A 20,017-nucleotide genomic window follows, 5' to 3' on the forward strand; every position below is an offset into this window, starting at 1 on the left:
CAGAAATAACCCAGAGATGCATTTTAAATAAAAGCACAAATTCTACTCATGTAAAAACATGCTGATTCCCAGACCGTCCGTGCACCGGATTTAGAAGGTGAGTGGGCTGCATCCTGCCCCTGGGCCTTAGTTTGCCTACCCATGCCCTAAGCTACTGTACATAATGGGGCCCAGCTGTCCTTTGTCAACAACAAATTCTTGCTGTTTTTTGTGTTGAATATATGCTATATGGTAATTTATGGACCTAATAGGTATCTATTCTAAAGCCATGTGCACATCACAAAATATGTATTTTATCAAAGTAATTGTTGAACTGAAATACGATTAAGAAGAAGTATATTAATAGTGGAAAAAAAAAATTTGGGGGGGGTCAAGAGAGTGGGGCCCTAAACTATAGCTTGTTTAGCTTATAGGTAAATCCGGCCCTGGTCCTAGGTCAACGCTGCTAGGAGTGCAGCCTTCATCCCAACCCCGCCTGCCTGGGAGTAAATCCCACGAGCTTCCAAGGGACTAACGCTCAGCATCGCACGGGTAGTTCCCAAGCAAAGCCCGGCCGGGACCTGCAAGCCAAGGCAGCCGCGGTTCCTCCGCTCCGCGCCGGGCTCAGCACCACCCGCACCTCTGATCGGCACCATCCGGAGCAGGAGCTGCCCGGGCCGAGCGCGCGCCCACTTGGCTTTCGGCAGCAGTAGAGGCAGAAGCCCCGCCCCGCGGCTCGCCGACGGAACCCCGGGCGCCTTGCCCCGCCCCTTTCGGCCGCTGGCCCCGCCCCGCCCTCGCCTAATTGGCTGGCGGGGAGGAGGGGGGTCTGATTGGGATGCAGGCGCGCGGCTGCTCGCCTTTAGTCTGGAGCCGGGCGGCAGGCGGGGAGGCGCTGCTGCTGCTGCTGCTGCTGCGGGCGCGTGGGAAAGCCAGCCAGCGAGCCGAGGGGCAGGCAGCAGCCCGGCGCTGCCTCGGCTGGAGTAGCCGCGCGGAGTTGAGCCTCCTTTCGTGGCCCTGAGGATCCTGCAGCATGGAGACCCCGCCCTTCTTCGGGCTGGCGCTGATGCTCTTGCTCCTGCCGGATCTGCTCGCCGGGACTGGGGCGCTGCGAGGTGAGTGGGATCAACCTCTCTCCCCCCCCCTCCATAGAAAGGAATGGGGAGGGGCTCCAGGGCTGGTAACTTTGCCTGGTCAGCCCCCACCTTGCCTCTTCCTTCTTTTCTGCTCCCATCAAGCATTGATCGGAGTCCACAGGTTGTCTTCTGCTGGAGTAGGAGAATGGATACCTTCCCACCCCCAATTTTATTTTTGGTCTCTTTGCACGTGGAAGCGAGTTTGCTAAGGGAGGCAGGCGGAGAGAGGAGCTGGTGCAATCCACGCCGCCTCCCTCCCACCCTCTTCTTCCCTGCTCGGTGAAGGGAAAGCGGGAGGCATCCTCTCCGGAACTCCCCTGCCCTCGAGACTCCCTCGCCTTCTCTCTCTGTTGGGCTGCTTTATGGGGCCTATCCGGTTTTTAAATACGGGTTTCTGGACGGATTGGGTTCTGCAGCAGAGAGCAGCGGCGCTTGGAGAGACGCGGAGTGCTAGGGAACGGGTTCAGACGGAGCTGGGCTGGCTTGAGGCGTGGAGGGTCGTGTGCATGCGTGTACTCGCTTGAGAGTGAGCATCTTTTCGGGGGGGGGGTGCATGTGCGTGCAATATGCTCTCCAAACGGCTTCGGTCGGCCATCAGTCCTAGAACAGCGGCTGGATCCTCGGGACTTGGCAAAAGTGCTTGCCGGTGCAATCCTGTGCCTCTTGGTACTTGGAAGCAAGTCCCGTTGATCGCCGCTTGAAGCTGCAATCCTCTGCGCACGCCGAGCTCCGGAGTAAGCCCCGTTGAGCTGCTGGGTAAACATGCATCGGATTGTGCTGCAAGCTTGTCGTTGTAATTGTGCGAGTCAGTTTCTTGTTGCGCTGGTCCGTTTCTTATTTCCGCTGCTTTCCCCGTACGGCCGCTCTCGGTTCTGAGATGCCACAGTCTCCCCATTGACTACAGCGACCTTTTGGACTCTCTGGTGGAATTCTCCCAGACCACTGGGCTTGGGTGTGTTGGATGTATGCTTCTGCCTCCGTCCTGAAGGGAGCTGACTTGCTAGCCATCTCCGTTGTCTGTAGTTAAGTAAATATGGAGGGAAATGGTTAAAAATATGTCATCAAAGTATTTGCCATCTTTTAGCAAGAATCGTTTTCACTCTTGCATACATCTGTGAGCCCCAGCATTTTTTAAATTGGTAAAATCACAGTGTACCCGCCCCTTCCCACCCCAGGGCTTCACCCTTATCTTCAGTCAATTCAGGGTTACACCTTCAGTGTCTAAAATTAAGCCTTCGGCAGGGATCTGATTGTAAAGTCTTGTCAGCTTCTGAGACTCTCCTTGTCTGACCACCACCCCTGTCTGTGTTTTCACAATAAAACCCACTTGCTTGCCTGGCTTATGGGAAAGAAATGCTTGCAGGAGGCACAAGACATTCCGGGATCCGTCTAATTACAACAGAGTTGTTATTTTTAGGACCTTGGACAGCAGCTTTGCTCCATGAAATGTGAACTTTGACTGTATCAAGGGAGCAGAGGGCAGCCTCCGTTTCCTCCTTCCCAGCCAATAGGGTGGCTCTTTATATTGGGTTTATGGAAAGCAGCTGTGCATATTAAATATACCGCAAAGCAAAATGTGGTTCATGGGAGGGCTAAGGGTTTTGACCCTGCTCTACACATCAAGAACACTTGGAGATGAATGCAGCAGGATGGGCCATAGTTAGCATCTGAAATCACCCCCACCCCATGTGTAGTAATGCTGCACTTCTCTGCAATCTTTAGAAGCACCTTAATTTCTGTTTATGATCCTACTAGATGCTTAGGTACCTGATTTGCTGTGGGTTTGTTCTTAGGCATTAATGGGAGAGAATAGTATTTTTAGCTTTGTTGCGGTCTTTTCCTTTGTTTTCCTTGTTTTGATCCTGCATAGTGTTTAGATGTAGCTATAGCTGGAGCACTTAACCCCAGAAGCTACCCACTGAGTGATAATGCTACAGTTTGGGAAGTTGTCTGGGGGCCACCTTGAAGAGAAATTGAATTCCCATCACAGTTTTTTATGGAGTGTTCAAAAGAGTGTATGTAACAGATTGGGGAGGGTGAGATGATGTTTTTGTTTGGTTTTTAAAAAATCTTTGCCAGGCTGCATCTTAGCCTATTAGTATGCATGTGTATACAACATTTGCCTTCTTTCCTACAACACACCTTTTATAGGCAATCTAAAATAAATTGAATATAGAACCTAGGAAGCTAATAATTTGACCTGATGTTTTTTTTTTTAAAAAAAAAAACTTATTGATGGCAGCAAAACCAATCTTGAAGGACTGTTTGTGACATTCCTAAGTTCTCTTGCCATGTGAAAATTATGTTTTCTTTTCTTTTCCTTTCTCTTTTCTCTTCCTCCATCCCTACCCCCTTGCCGGTCCCAAGATTAGAATGGGGTTTCAAGTGTGTCTTGTTCTAACTAGGGCTACAGCCTTAAGTTGGTTTGATGGGCCAGATTAACTAATTCATCTGGTTATAGAATAGTAGTAGTAGTAGTAGTAATAATAATAATAATAATAATAATAATAATAATAATTTATTTATACCCTATCCATCTGGCTGGGTTTCCCCAACCGCTCTGAGCAGCTTCCAACAAAATATTAAAATACAATAGTCCATCAGATATTAAAAGTTTCCCTAAACAGGGTTAACCAACACCTTAAGTGTCATCAATTCATAAGGCCATAGGAAGCTGCCTTTAAACCAGGTCAGATAACTAGTCTGTTCAGCCCAGAGACTTTCCCATGATCTGCTACCTGTTCCCTTTTCACCTGAAGAAGCTACAGATTGAACCTGCGGCATTTTACATGCAAAGCATAAACTGTACCACTGAGCTATGATTTTTCTCGCCTCACACCCAGTCAAGTCCTTAGCATGCCATTTCCTTACATGTGGCTCATCTCCCCACCCCATTCAAATCCTCATTTAGCACTCAAGGGAGGGACCTGTGTTGGATTTGTTTTGCTGGCTGAAAGTGGCACCAGCTTAAGGAAAGGAAGACAAGTAGAAAACAATGCCCCTCCATGCACCTGGTCTTCTACAAATGTCCTAGGCCTGCTCTGTGTTCTTCTTTCTCTATGAAATTTTCAGATGAAAAGGGGTGTCATTTTAGGGCAAGTTGATCTTGTTTTTGTTTTTTTCTTGTTTAAGCAAATGCTGTAGCTGATTGTGATTGTTGCAATGTTTTCCTTTATCAAAATCATTGCATGCCTGAAAAAGAAATAAAACAGTTAAGCACACATGCACAATGGGTTTTTAATGATCTAAGAAACATTAGGATGTTAGGCCAGAACATCCTTAAAACCTGTGTGCTTTTTTCTCCATAACTACTTTATTCATATGCAAACTTATGACAATTCACTCCATTAATATTCATATGATTCATCAACTTAAGATCTTTTATCAGGTGACAGCCTTAGTTCTAAGTAACAGCTAAAAGATTTTTTTCTCTGACTTTGCACGATGCCTTTGTATCCACAACACTGCCTGATAGTCCTTTCTGATTTATGATTATACACACCCAACAAACTCATTCAGTGGCATATGTCAGGGTCTGTGAGGCCAACCAGGTACTGAAGTGCAATTTCTTTTCTCTCTCTCAAAGTCCTGATTAAATAGTACCAAGGGCAGATTAAATAGTACCAAGGGCAGACAGAGCTATTTAATATCTCCTTCACACTTTGTGAAAAAGTGCTTTGTGACTTCTAGTTGGTTTGGCCCTGCACTGATCTTGAGGTATGCAACTTTTGTTCCCATTCACAGACAGAATGGGGGTGAAAATGCTGACCTGCCTACCACACCCCATAAATCTAAATTGAACCACTAGTCAAAAAGCCTGCCTTAAATGGGGTCCTCAGAGGGTCTCCCCTTGGGGCAGGTGGTATCCATATGATTAGATGTGACATGGCAGACTCAGATGTGTCTATCTGGGAACAACATGCTTAAGGAAATCATTCCAGCTCAACGAAATCTTTGCTGGGAAGCCTTGAATAAGTCAGTTTTTGTATATGTGAGTGATCAATCTATTTTAGCTCACAGTCCTATAGTAAAACTGAATGGGTTAAAATGCTAAAGGTATTTGTATGCTGAACAGTAGTACATAGTTACAAATATAAAGATTTGCCCACCATGAAGGACTTGAAGGGACTGGAGCCTGACGCTGGAATTAATGTCAAGTTTGCACATGTTCCAACATGCCAATTTTATTTGCTTTTCATTGTTTCTCATCAGGCGTGATATTATCTGTGGTTACTTTGCTTAAAGGAACAACGAGCAATAACATAGGCTGTTGGAAACCAGTCAATGTGTCTGGCTCTCTGCCGCAGATGGGATTCCTTTGTGAATTTGTTAGGCAGTCTTAAGAAGAAGAGAAAATACAGAATTAGATGGTCTACATGCCAAGCAGATGGAAAGGTATTGCTGTCTTGCAAGCTTACAATGCCTGTCATTCTTGGAAGGGAAAGTCATGTTGGACCATTGGGCTGCTACAGAAAACAGCAGCCTGGCATCCAGTTTTCCTTTCTCTCTGTGTACATCCAGTAAGGAAAATAGACATTGTGTTTATGTAGCAACACAGGCAAACTAGATACAGGTTTGCTGTCCTGTGTTGGCAGGGTGTGAACCTCATGATCCTCATCACTTTTAACTGCTGACAGAACCATTGAATGGGTGATATTGTTAACATTTCTCCCCACATATATTTTTCTTCTTCAGAGACAGATTGGCAAAGCTTTGAAGCCAGCTCATGGCTGGCTTCATAGCAGCTTTGACTTTTCTTCTCTTTGTGATGTTGTCCCCAAAACAATTACTGTTTAAGAAAAGCATGAGGTGACAACCTCGTATCATAGTGCCCAATCACCTTCTGCTGTGGCTGGGCTTATAATATTGGTGAAGTATGACATCAACTGCTGGGTTATTCATGAGACCTCAGTGTAAGGCTGAGAAAGATGGCTGCCTTTAACTTAGGAGCATCACTGCCAGCCAGAGTAGACAGTTCTGAACTAGGTGAACCAACTGGTCTGGGGTAAGTCAGCTTTTTTATATTTCTGGTTTCCTAGAGGGAGGGTAAAGGCAAGGATTCTTCCCAAGATTAATGTTCAACTGGCAGAATGTTGGCTAATATAATAACTTCCATAGCTAACTGCAGCATGCAAGCAAAAAAACCCCCCTCCATTCTGTCGTACACTAAGATGGAAAATTACTTGTGGTACAAGGGTTCCCTTGAGGAAACTTGATGCTATCTTCTCCCTCTCTCTTCCCTCCTCCCCTCTGTATTTTTAGCCTGGCTTGCTGAGGAAGTGTGGGGTTTGAGCTTAAGAGTAGAATCTTGACACCAGAGGCTGCTGTTTCTTTTGCTTTGCCGACTGTCACTACTTTTAGTGGAGCAGATGGCCAGATTCATTTATAGCAAATAGGAATTTATTTCATTCTTTCCCACCCCATTTCAACTTTTAAAGCTCTTTAAAGCCCTGTTGGGTGTTCTGATCGCATGCAACATCGACACATGAATGTGGAGAGCTCTGTGTTGTGTGCTATGCTAATCTCTGACATGTACTTGCCACCTTCCAACCTTTGAAGGCTGAAGGTGGGGGGCTATTCTCTTCTAATCTCTTTGTTCAACTTAGAGCCCTGCATATAGGTTTTCCACATGAGCAGAGCACCCAGTTAGAACATCAGCATATTGTAGCCTTACCTAATGATTATTATACACATATATATCAGTTTATTCCTTTACAAACAATCACTCCTGCCATCCCTCCCATGTTTAGAGCCAGTCTGGAATAGTGGTTAAAGTATCAGACCGGGAACTGGGAGACCAGGGTTCACATCCCCACTCAGCCAATGCATCTCACTGGGTGTCCCTGGGCTAGTAAATCTCACAGGGTTGTTGTGGAGTTTGGGAGACCCGTGTATGCTGCATTGAACTCCTTGAGAAGAAGGTGAGGTATCCAAGCAATGAATAAATACTCCCATCAGACTTCTGCTACCCAAGGTTGCATCACATGGGAGGTCTTGAGGGTTGGTTAGAGCACAGAAACCTGCATGTTTCTTATGAATCACAAGGCTAAACCCCATTGACTGAGAAATGCTGAGATGGCTTCCATATTGATGTATGTTTATTTGGGAGAAATAGATTTGGAGGTACCTTTTAAAACAAGACCTGCTTAAAAGAACATGAGAAGAGCCCTTCTTGATCACACCAAAGGTTATTGTTTATTTAATTGGTTTCAGTTATGAATCGCTTCCCATAAAACATTCCACTGACATTTAAGAATAACAACATCAGCATTTTTGTATGGCTTTAAAACAGTGTTGGATAGCGTTAAAGGAGGAATAGGCAAATTTGTGGAGGCTGAAGCTATCAGTGGCTACCAACCTTGATGGGTATCCTGTATGTCCACTGTCGGAGGCAGGGATGCTTCGGAATACCGGCATTTGGAAGCCACAAGAAAGCTGAGTGTTGTTGCGCTCAGACTTGTTGTTGAGGCTTCCCATGGGCATCTGGTTGTCCACTGTGAGAAGAGGATGCTGGAACAGATGGGCCAAGGGCCTTTACATTCTTAAATAAGAACAATTGCAAGTCCAGTACAGATGCATTCTCGTACATATACACAGATTTTAGTTCCTGTGCCCTGTGTCCCAGAGTGGCCAAAGAAATACCTTTTGGAAGTCCGTAAGCATGAAAATGAGTGTGTTGGTGGTGGTATGTTTTTAAATTTCCTTTCTAAAGCCCTCTGGCTAGCAGCAGCAATCATTCTCATATTCCAAGTGTTTATATATATATATATATGGCTCTTTATCAGAAGACAAAGTTGTTGACAGAGAAAATTGAACAAGAGAATCAAATGGCACAGTTTATAAAGCAGTACTTGGCTCTAGATGAAAGGCCGCCAACAGTCCATTTCTGCATGGCTTTATAACCTCTGTGACATGTCACCAAGGAGATCCTCCATACCGCATGGAGAGTGTCACTCTCCAGTTGGGGCCATCTAATGAACAAAGCCATATCAGTGTTTTCAGAATTTTCAAAAATACTTTAACTGGGGCTGAGGAAGGGAAGAACATGTGATCATAATGGAGGCATTGATCTTGCCAAGGGTCAAAACATAAAGGGGTGGATTTTATCTTCGCCAGAAAGGTACCTGTGTCGTGAAAGGCTTGAGTGATCTTGAGTGACATTTGGTTGGGTAGGACTAATTAAAGGACACACTTTCATTAAAAACAAATGGGAACTGCGTGGCCTGCAACACCATCTTGTCATGTGCCAAGCTGCCGAATAGGATCCCACCCACACTCTCCCCATTTCTGTTTCCCGTCCCAGTAGTCAGTCTGCATTCAATGTCCAGTTCTTTTGCTTGGGGGATAGGTGAGAGTTTCTGTGTTCTAACCTACACCTGGCCTCCTCCGCTTGCCGTTTCCCTGAGGTCTGTGTGAGGAACAGTACTCACAGCCTGGACATAGAAAGTAGGAGGAAGGATGCACCAATATGTTTTTGTTTTCTTTTGACTGCCTGACGGCAAACTAAATGGTGATCTCAAACTGAGTGGGGAGAGCGGTTGCTGAACAGCTTGGTAGGTTTCTGGATGAAACATCGGCTCTGGATCCATTCCAGTCCGGCTTCCGCGCTGGTCATGGGACCGAGACGGCTCTGGTCGCCCTAACAGATGATCTCCGCAGGCAGCTGGATCGAGGCGGGTCGGGGCTGCTGATTCTTCTAGACCTGTCAGCAGCCTTCGACATGGTCGATCACGAACTCCTGGACCACCGCCTTGCCGACGTGGGGATCCAGGGCACAGTCCTTCAATGGCTGCGCTCGTTTCTCTCTGGTCGGGGACAGAGGGTGGCGCTTGGGGGGAATTGTCATCCCGCCACTCCTTGGTGTGTGGTGTGCCCCAGGGTGCAATACTCTCACCGATGCTTTTTAACATCTTTATGCGCCCCCTCGCCCAGCTTGTCCGGAGTTTTGGGCTGGGCTGCCATCAGTATGCTGATGACACCCAACTCTATCTGTTGATGGACGGCCACCCGGACTCGGCCCCAGACACACTGATCAGATGCTTGGAGGCTGTGGCTGGATGGTTACGTGGGAGCCGGTTGAAGTTAAATCCTTTGAAGACAGAGGTCCTCTGGCTGGGACGGGACGACATGGGGCTGAGGGGGCAACTCCCATCTCTTGCGGGGGTGCAATTAGTGCCAGCACCATCTGTTAAGAGTTTGGGTGTAATCTTCGATACCACCCTCTCCATGGAGGCGCAGATTGCAGCTATAACAAAGGCGGCATTCTTTCATCTCCGCCAAGCTAAGCAGTTGGCTCCTTACCTCTCTCGCCCTGACCTAGCCACTGTGATCCACGCGACGGTCACCTCCAGACTGGATTATTGTAACTCGCTCTACGTGGGGCTGCCCTTGAGACTGACCCAGCGGGTGCAAAATGCTGCAGCGAGACTCCTTACGGGGTCTTCGCTTAGAGATCATATTCATCCGGTGCTATACCAGCTGCACTGGCTCCCGGTGGAGTACAGGATCAGGTTTAAGGTGCTGGTTTTAACCTTCAGAGCCCTATACGGCCTAGGGCCCTCGTACCTACGGGACCACCTCTCCTGGTATGCCCCACAGAGGAACTTACGATCTTCAAATAAAAACACCTTGAAGGTCCCAAGCCACAGAGAGGTTAGGCTGGCCTCAACTAGAGCCAGGGCTTTTTCGGCTGCGGCTCCAACCTGGTGGAACGCTCTGTCACAAGAGACAAGGGCCCTGCAGGACTTGACATCTTTCCGCAGGGCCTGCAAGACAGAGCTGTTCCACCTGGCCTTTGGTCAGGGCGCAGCCTGACTCCCTCCTTTGGCAATCTTTACAAAACTTTAGTTTATGGTTGCCATCAATTTTGATTTTAATTCATTTTTATAATGTTTTATAATGTTGTACTGTTTTAGTGTTGTTAGCCGCCCTGAGCCCGGCTTCGGCTGGGGAGGGCGGGATATAAATAAAATTTATTATTATTATTATTATTATTATTATTATTATTATTATTATTACTTTGCTATATAAAAAGTATAAATTTGCTGACTTACTGTTTTAGAAGCAATGAGAGGTGGTTCCCCTGCAGGCTTCCCATGGTTGCTGGATGTCCACCTGACTGCTGTGTGATAGCACTAAAAGCACCTGCAATGCAAATGATTTGCAAGTGAGAGAACCAGGGACCACAAGGGCAAGCTGCAGTGACACTTGGTAGAGTATCCTATCAAACAAAGTTAATGATGGCATGTTTCTATCTTCCGTAGAAGGTGGAGATGTTGTGGTTGCCAGTTTCCTTCATCACATACTTCACTATAATTTGGCCCTCAAGGCCTTGGTATTTGGCCCTTGGAAATCTTTGCAGGTAGGATGGCTGTGTGTCAGCATGTGCAAAAACTAGCTACTGTACAAAGTTAATATTAATATTCATAGCTCCACCCACTGTTGCCTTTGGCCACACCTCCTGCTGTCCAAAAGGTTCCCCAGAAAGAAATGGGACCCTAAGGCTCAACAATGTTTGCTTCTCCTGTTATTAGTCAATTTCTCCATGGAAATCTATGAGGAAACCTGGAGGAAGATAGACACTTAGAAGGAGCTGTTCCATTTCTCCCTGTTATTAGTGTTAGTTTTTATTTCTACTGATCTTGATATCTCTGTGATTATGCTTCAGTTTGAGTGAGGAAACGTTACCTTAAAAATTGAGTGCCTTATACTCGCCGGCATATCCTGATTGGTTTCTGGCAGGCTTCAGATGTGAAATCTCATAAGCCATCAGCCATAAAAGACTGTCAATACTAAACACTGCTGCATGTCAGCTGCCAAGTACCAACTGTCAAATGTTGAAATCAAGTGCTGTGGGATGGCACATAAAGAGATCAAATGTCAGAGTATTCTGCAAATAATTTGAGTTTGCCAGCAGAATATTTAAACATCCAAATGTTTGTAGGTGAATTTTGAGGGAAATTGTTTTGCAACAGTTGTCCTGGACACCTTTAGGTGCTACGTCAAGGATAGCTAAAATGATGCTCTCGAGGTCTTTTTGAATCCCAAATCCCACCAGCCAGAGGCAGAGGAAAAAAGAGAGGCAGTACAGTTCAAGGTCAATTCCAGGAAGGCAAAAGCACTTAAGGATCAGGACTCACCAGGGTGTGGCTTAGGGAGGAGGCATGGCCTAGAGCAGGCATGTCCAAAGTCTGTTTCAGAGGCCTAATTTGGCCCCTGTGGAAGTTTATTTCCTGGGGTAAAAATCCTTAAAAAAGCTCAACAGCTTCAGTCCTTAAAAAGGTAACCCACGTACTTTCAGCTGCCAGAAAACGGTGACCAGATACTGGAGAGACCTGTCAGGAGTAAGCATGGACCAATGGTACCAAATAGTATGGGAAACAGCCCTACTAGAAAAAATAAACCAATAAACTGAAACTGACACAGGGACAAACAGAAGAAGACACCTTTACCCCGGTATGGCTCCCCTTTATCACATACACAGCCCAACAAGACAATGACAATACTCCACCAACAGCATACAAATCAATATGGCTAACCTGATCCAAAACACCCACCCACCCCACTCACACACGAAAACAAAGACCACCACAGCCAATCACAAACAAACAACCACACCCTAGGCCAACCCCAACCTCTCTCACCACCAAAGAAACACAAATGAACAGCACGAGCAACGCTGACACCAAACCCTACATACATTAAGCAAAATAGAAAATCCCCACCCCACCCCACCCCATCTCCCCCCTCCCCCCAATGTCTCAACAAATGAAACTGATTTGTAAAAATGTTACATGGAAAAAATACGAGAGACATTACACATACTTCTGTAAATCTTTAATAATAATAATAAAAAGGTCAACAACTTTGGTTGGCCCTCATGCATGCTCACTTCATAAAATCTGGCCCTCTTTGAAAAAAGTGTGGACATCCCTGGCTAGAGAGAGTGTCTCAATGACCATTTAGAGAGGGGTGGAAGGCCACACTTGGCGCCCAGGCTTTGAGGTTCCCTGCCTCAGCTGTATATCTTGGTAGCCGCTATGTTGCCCTCCTGATGTAGTTGGATTCTAACTCCCATCAACCACATTTGGCATTGTCACAGACTCATGGATGATGGGAGATGAGAGTTCAACAACATCTGGAGGGCCAGATGTTCCCCATCATTTCTTGAGCCCATTCTCTCATGAAACAGAGGAAAGGGAGTGGTCTCTAGGACCTGGTCCATAAAAAAACAGTGAGACAGTAGAGCTCTGAGCTGGTAGAATGGACCATGTCAGAGTTCTGGTGAAGGACTACATTTTTTAATCTTTTCCTACATCTGAAAAAAGCAAGCAAACCTCCATGCAAATGGTTGCTCAGTATTCAGTGAAGAAAGAACCCAAGATTCATGGTTTTTGTTTTGTTTTTTGAAATGCACAGTTTTAATCTTCTAGTTCTGTAGCTAATGTACTGATGAACCTTTCATTCAAAAGCTTCTGTCAAAATGAATGGTTGCAAAATATAGTGTTCAGAGAAACTAGTTGTTTTTCTTCATTCAAATATAACCTGCAAAAAAGCGAATAATGCCCTAGTCTTTCATCAACTTAAAAATTGCAATCTATCTTGTCATGTGGAATCGCAAGAGAAATGAGCAGGGTCATGACTGACAAAAGAGAAATATCAAAGCATTTGTTTTTCAATGACAAGCTGTTAAAGTGGGGGGAATAGTTTCCTTAAAAATAATTATTAGCGTTCTTTATACCTTATCATCATCATCATCATATTTTGCTACTGAAACTTTGGTATTATCAGTTTCTTTTGGGATATTATCATAGCAAGAGATTAAAGTCTTCCAACTTGTTCTTGATAAGAACTCTTTGTGATACAACACAAATCCACCTATTCTCTAGTGCTTATCACCTCCCATATCCTGGGGCATTTTCGCAATCCATAAAACACTTGGAGCAAAACTCCTTTTGAAATGGAGAAAGTGCAGGCTAAGCTCTGTTTGGCTGTTAGTCTGAATGTGGGCTTTATTTACAATGAGAGAGGCTATCTCTGGAAATGACAGGGAAGGGCTGCAGCTCAGTGGCAGAGAATCTTCCTTGTGTACAGAAGGTCCCTGGTTCCTTCCCTGGCATCTCCAGGTAGGGCTGAGATAGAAGCCTGCCTGAAAGGAGCATCTCCACCCCATCGTTCAGCCCACACTGAGGTCCACCTCCGAGGGCTTTCTGGCGGTCCCCTCCCTGCAAGAAATGAAGTTACAGGGGACCAGGCAGAGGGCCTTCTCGGTAGTGGCACCCGCCCTGTGGAATGCCCTCCCATCAGACGTCAAGGAAATAAACACTATCTGACTTTTCTCTTTATTATTATTATTGATATTATTAATAATATTCTGTTGGGAGCTGCCCAGAGTGGCTGGGGAAATCCAGCCAGATGAGCGGGGTATAAATAATAAATTATAATATTATTATGAAACCCAGAGTGCTGCTGCCAGTGTAGGCAATGCTGAACTAGATGGACCAATGGTCCAGCTTAGTGTAAGACAGTTTTCAATGTTACTGAGACCTGTGGGTATAGGGCAGAATTTAAATTCAATTAATAATAATAATTTATAATATAACAATAGAAAATAATTCCTCTTCCGGATTAATTTCTACAAAATAATGATCAACCAGCAACATGTCCACAAAGATGGTACTGATGTCTCTGGAAGTTTTCTATTTATTCATTTAAAACCATTTTTAGCCAACAGTTCAGCTAAAAATGCTCCCAGAGCAGTGTGCAGTCGGCCATATGGTATTATAGAAGATGCAACATGAAAGAAAAATGGGATGAGCAGGGAAGAGGACAACAAACACACCCGGGCAGCGATTTTAAAAGTTATGCAATTATTCTTAAGATGACCATCTGGAATAGAATCAGTTCCGAAAGAAGAGAAGCCAAATGGAGTTTTAGTCTAGTTTCTCTACAGGTGGGAGCAGGGCATCAGAGTCACAGCTCAATCTTATTCATGTAATCATTCTCTGTGCCTCTGCCACCCAATTGTTTGAGGTTTGGGAAAGCAATGCAGACAGCTAGAAAGGAATGATCAATTTCCTTACAGCCAGAGTAGAAACTCCTGAATCAAATGCCCTTCTTGCTCCACCTTCCACCAGTTGTTCAACTTCACTTGAAGCAGGCTTAAGCCCTGGAATTTATTTGGAATGCATGGTATCTGCCATGGGAGGAAATGATGTGGATTTTAGGAAGGGAGAGAAGGCAAGTTGGCAGGGGTCTTTGCCCTCAATAAAGAAGGGTTCCACTGCTGCAGGGAAGCTAAAGCAATCAAGTTTCTCCTTGTCAGCTTGCAGTCCCTATTTAACCCTTCGGAGGTGTTGATTCAAGCTATTATAGCTCCCAGATGGTAGCCACTGACAAATATGTCCAGGCGGGAAGAACTCCATCAAGCCAGAACTCCATCAAGCCGAGCCATCGGATTTGCAAGGTGATTACGAGGTGATTTGTCCCAATTGCAAGGGAGGTGGTTGGTGCAGGTATTTCGGGTCAGATCCTGATCCCCTTGAGCGGCTACAAATGATTTGCTCCACTGCATAAAGCCATTACCATATGGAAGGTGGTTTATCTTTAGCAAGTGTCATGTTTAGGGTTATCATGAAATGTCACCCCTTGTTCATCACCCCATTCATAGGAGAAAAATAGGGAGGAGGATTATTTTTGTGATTATTGTAGAGAAATGGTGGCATTCTAGCCATGGCTGGTTGCTGCTGCTATTTATAATCTTCACCATTTCACCATTTTAAATTCTTACTTCTCTGAATTTTGCAGTGAAGTTCTTCAGCCAAGCAACTTGTACAAAAATGCATTATATTTGGGGAAATTACTTTGCAAAAATGCATGCAAAAATGCATATATTAGGCAAAATTAAAAGCCCGGCATATTTTTATGGAGCTTAAAAAAATAAATCACAAACTGATCTGGAAATGTAGAGAATGGAATTAAAGGCTTGCAAAATGAGCAAGCAAAATTGACAGAATAGTCCATCTCTATTTCTTGGCACAATTTTTCTGTGAATGCTTCCAACAGACTTTCAGAACAGCAATGTCAACGAGCTTTCACAAATGGCAGTTTGAGAGAGAAGGGGCTCCCAGTTAAGATGACAGATTCAAGATTTCTCTGAGCATCAGTGGCTGTCAGTATACTAAAAACAAGCTGAATGCATGTAAGGAGGGCCTGGTGAGATTCGAGCAACAGCAACATAGCTTCAGCTAGCAACCACTGATTAGCATATAATTAACATAATGTGTGAATGTGCTCACATTTTCTTTCACTTCAGCTTATGGTTTCTTGGGAGAGCTCTATGGCTTTGGCTTTCTTTGCATATCAGTACCTTGTACCCTTCCCAAGATCAACTACCCTCTGCTTTAGGGGGTACTCTGACTACTTCTGTGCACAGCAATAAATACTATTGTGTACATCATTACTGGATGGATTTATGGTAAGCAGATGGCTGTCTAATTCTAGACCTCAATTATGCCCCAACAAGTATTTAATACTGTCTGCATCATTGCATAGCATGCTAGCTGGTTTTGTGGTCCTTAGTGCTTGCTCTGGCAATCCAGTCTAGTGGGAATTTGTGCCAGGGTGAGTTAAATTCTAAGGATTCTTTTCTGACGCACCAGCTCCTTTGCACACTTGGGAGGTACAGATGTGCACAATGAGAGTTGTTCCTTGTCTTCCCTATGATATGTGGATTTCCTGTGCATGTCATGTGCGCACCCCATTGTATGCACATGAACATGGTGGCGATGCAAACTTTCTCTGCAGATTGTGCCATGTTGATGCAACAAACCAACTGGCTTAACTGCCATTGCTCCTGTGTTGAGGAGGACTGTGAGATGACACACCCCACTTAACAGACGATATTGTCACTTGGTTAATATGAGAACATAACCTAAGAAGAGCCCTGCTAGATAAGAGCAATGGCCCATCCAGCCCACATTGACCAAACATATGCCTATGGGAAGCTCACAACCAGGACTTGAGTTCAGAAGCAGTCTCCCCACTTATCAGTTCCAGCAACTGGTACTCAGAGCGTAGTTCTTCAAATCCTGGAGGACATACACAACCATCATGGCTAGTAGCCACTGAAACCTTACTCCCACTCAATTTGTCTAACCCTCCACTTCAAAGCCATCCTCTTTTCCATGAGTACAATTCATGAAGCTCTTGAGTGGAATCCACTGCAGATGCACATATGGACCTTTTTAGTGTAGAGATGCCCTCCTATATAAGGTGTTTTAGTGCAGGGGTCAGCAAACTTTTTCAGCAGGGGGGCAGTCCACTGTCCCTCAGACCTTGTGGGTGGCCAGACTATATTTTGAAGGGGGGGGAATGAATGAATTCCTATGCCCCACAAATAACCCAGAGATGCATTTTAAATAAAAGCACTCATTCTACTTATGTGAAAACACACTGATTCCCAGACCGTTCGTGGGCCAGATTTAGAAGGCGATTGAGCCAGATCCAGCCCCTGGGCCTGTTTGCCTACCCATGTTTTAGTGTTTCCAAGAAGCTATAGCTCAAGGGAAGAGCAGATATTTTGCATGTAAGTAGACTCCAGATCATGGGTAGGCAAACTAAGGCCCGGATCCAGCCAAATCGCCTTCTCAATCCTGCCCGTGGATGGTTGGGGAATCAGTGTGTTTTTACATGAGTAGAATGTGTCCTTTTATTTAAAATGCATCTCTGGGTTATTTGTGGGGCCTGCCTGGTGTTTTTACATGAGTAGAATGTGTGATTTCATTTAAAATGCATTTATGGGTTATTTGTGGGGCACAGGAATTCGTTCATTCCCCCCACACACCTATAGTCCGCCCCCCCATAAGGTCTGAGGGACAGGGGACCAGCCCCCTGCTGAAAATTTTCGCTGACCTCTGCTCCAGATAAAGGAGAAGTGTTGCTAATCTGAGCTGGGATAGATAGATAGGATCGGTGGTCTCACTTGATAGGAGGCAGCATCACATGTTGGTTCTGAACTTCCAGTGGTGAATTATTTTCTTCTTCTGAAGTATTGCTCCTATTTGGTACAGTGGTGCCTCGCAAGACAAAATTAATCCGTTCCACGAGTCTCTTCGTCTTGCGGTTTTTTCGTCTTGCGAAGCACGGCTATTAGCGGCTTAGCGGCTATTAGCGGCCTAGCGGCTTTAAGAAAAAGGAAACAAACCCGCAAGAAGTCACAAGACGTTTCGTCTTGCGAAGCAAGCCCATAGGGAAATTCGTCTTGCGGAACGCCTCAAAAAACGGAAAACTCTTTCGTCTTGCGCGTTTTTCATCTTGCGAGGCATTCGTCTTGCGAGGTACCACTGTATATAGTTAGCAGCAATACCACAACAGGCAGTTTATTGCAGTTTTGTGAATTCACAGAAGTTAGCAGTCCACATCTTGCTCTGTAACCGGAAACTTAGAGGAGGAGAAGGCTTGCAAATGCCTTTATGAGTCTCATCCCTGCTTCCCTTTCAAGATTGGAGGGAAAGGGATTTTGATAGCTGGGTGGCCCAAACTTTTAATCGATATTGATTCTAGGTCCTGCTGTACACAAGGGTGGGCTTTTTTTTACCTGAAGCATATTTGAAGACCTTCCCCTTGATTAGGATAACCACACCTTTCCCTCATTTCACATGCCCCACGTGAATGAAGAAGGAAGTGGCAATCACAATCTCAGTATACAGCCACTTACAATGTATTTGGACAGGTGTAGATGCAACTCTGTTGCTGGGACCACCTACATCTGTAATGAACTTTTAATTTTGTAATGAAGCCAATTTCCCAAGAAGTGCTTTTCAGAAGAAGAAAAAAGGGGGTATTCTCTATTGATTGTAGAATAAAATCTTGTGTGTATGCAACTTTAGGTGTACTGGATATGTGTGTGTTGTTGTTTTAAACCATGGGTAAGCAAACTAAGGCCCAGTGGCTGGATCCGGCCCAATTGCCTTCTAAATCTGGCCCACAGATGGTTCGGGAATCAGTGTGTTTTTACATGAGTAGAATGTGTGCTTTTATTTAAAATGCATCTCTGGGTTATTTGTGGGGCATAGGAATTCGTTCATGTCCTCTCTCCAAAATATAGTCTGGCCCCCCACAAGATCTTAGGGACAGCAGAATGGCCCCCTGCTGAAAAAGTTTGCTGACCCCTGTTTTAAACAAAGTTCCCCTTCCCCAATGGCCATTTGACAGCAGCACCTAATGTTGGCAATTCCAGCTGGCTCCCACAGTTTCCAGCAGGAATAGCTGAGCTCTGAAAGAGAGAATCTGGGTCTTATCTTGTGTCAAATGAGCTAACCAAATAAAAAATGAATTGAGCGAATTTAATCTGTCAGCATCAATGAATCTAAGAGGATTATCATTCCATTACCGCTAATAGATTTTTTCCAAAGATAACTTTGCTACTTGACTTGCCTATTCCTATAAAGACTGTTACGAATCTAATTTATGTGTATCATTTAAATATTCCTGTTCCATTCCAATTGAATCCCTGGGCTTGTTAATAGGCCACCTTTCTTGTTTCTCGCCCCCTACTTTTAGCTCAAAGAGGAATAGCCTTGGTTTAATGTTCTGAGTGCTGCTTCTATTGCTTCTTGCTGTAATTTGTTGCGGTAGTAGTGGACAAGTTCCACTTTTTGCCAAAGTCTGTTTAGCAACTCAATTAGCCATAGATTTCTCCTCCTTACACTTGTATGCTTCCCCCTCCCTGCTCCCACTGCTTTGCGCGTGTACTCTGAGGACTGGAAGAAAACAGTCAGTTTTACGAGCATGATTGCAAATTCCTCATCCCTGTCTAACTTGCAAGAACATCAGATCCTGCTGGATCAGGGCCATGGCCCACTTAGTCCAGCATCCTGTTCTCACAGCAGCCAACCAGATGCCTTCAGGAAACCTTCAATCAGGTCCCCGGCAACCTCACCCCCCCCCCCCGGTGGTTTATAGCAACTGGTATTCAAAAGCAATTTGCTCCCAGCAATGTCCACAACTACCTCAGGATTCAACCACCTTCTTCTCCTGCAGTGTACATAGACCTATATTGAAACACAGGAACCTCAGTCATGTCAATTTGGCCCAACATTTCCTACTCTGGCTGGCAGCATCTCTCCAGGATCTTGGGCAGAGGCCTCCAAACTAAGGCCCGCAGGCTGGATAAGGCCCAAGGGACTCGTTTATTTGGCCCATGGCGACACCTGCTGCCGCCCGCTCTTACCGGTGTTGCGCTGCACGGCTGCCCACTTCCGGGTCGGAGGAGCACCGGAAATAGCTTGTGCGCATGCGCATGCGTTATTTCCGGCGCACATCTGGGTTTGAGGAGGCCTGTGCACATGCACACAAGCTGTTTCCGGTGCTCCTCCGACCCAGAAGTGTGCTGGAAATAGTGTGTCTGCACGCATAGGGGCACGCACTCATCCGCCCTCCGGCCCGCCGCACGATCAGCGCTGGAGACACCGGCCCAAGGCGCGATAAGTTTGCTGACCCCTGATCTTGGGCATAGGTATGCCCTTCCAATCACCTGCTTCCTGATCCTTTTAGACTGAAGATCTTAGGAATTAAACCTGGGACCGTCTACATGCAGAGAACACAGATTAGTCTCTCCCTCATAGAACGAGCCATAGAATGAGCCATTGGTCGTGTATTCAGCTTGGGAAGTTTTTGAAAGCTGGCTGGTGCTTCTGAAGTTTCAAAAGTTGATGCTGCAGTTAGAGTCCAAAGCTACCAAGAGGCAAGGTAAGCAGAGTTGTGTGTGTGGTTTTTTTTTTAAAAAAAATCCACTACTTCATTTATAGCCTATCTTCTCTCCAATGAGCTTTAGCTGACATGTAGAGTTCTCCCCCTCTCCATATTACTCTCACAAGAACCTTGTGAGGTAGGTTAGGCTG

At 45.3% G+C, this 20,017-nt stretch overlaps 1 protein-coding gene across 2 annotated transcripts in view; it reads left to right on the forward strand.

Annotated features, from left to right (window-relative positions):
• The first annotated feature begins 841 nt into the window (after positions 1–841).
• UNC5D (unc-5 netrin receptor D) overlaps positions 842–20,017 on the forward strand; it is a 431,213-nt gene continuing 412,037 nt past the window's right edge. Inside the window, exon 1 of one of the 2 annotated variants that reach the window (XM_081843277.1) lies at positions 842–1,094. In XM_081843277.1, the coding sequence (XP_081699403.1) occupies positions 1,013–1,094 (82 nt within the window). In that variant the 5' untranslated portion in view covers positions 842–1,012. The remainder of the gene's footprint in view (positions 1,095–20,017) is intronic. The other variant, XM_081843278.1, reaches the window with a different exon arrangement.

This window comes from Podarcis erhardii (assembly GCF_964252035.2).
Source record: "Podarcis erhardii genome assembly, chromosome: 16".
Lineage (NCBI taxonomy): Eukaryota > Metazoa > Chordata > Lepidosauria > Squamata > Lacertidae > Podarcis > Podarcis erhardii.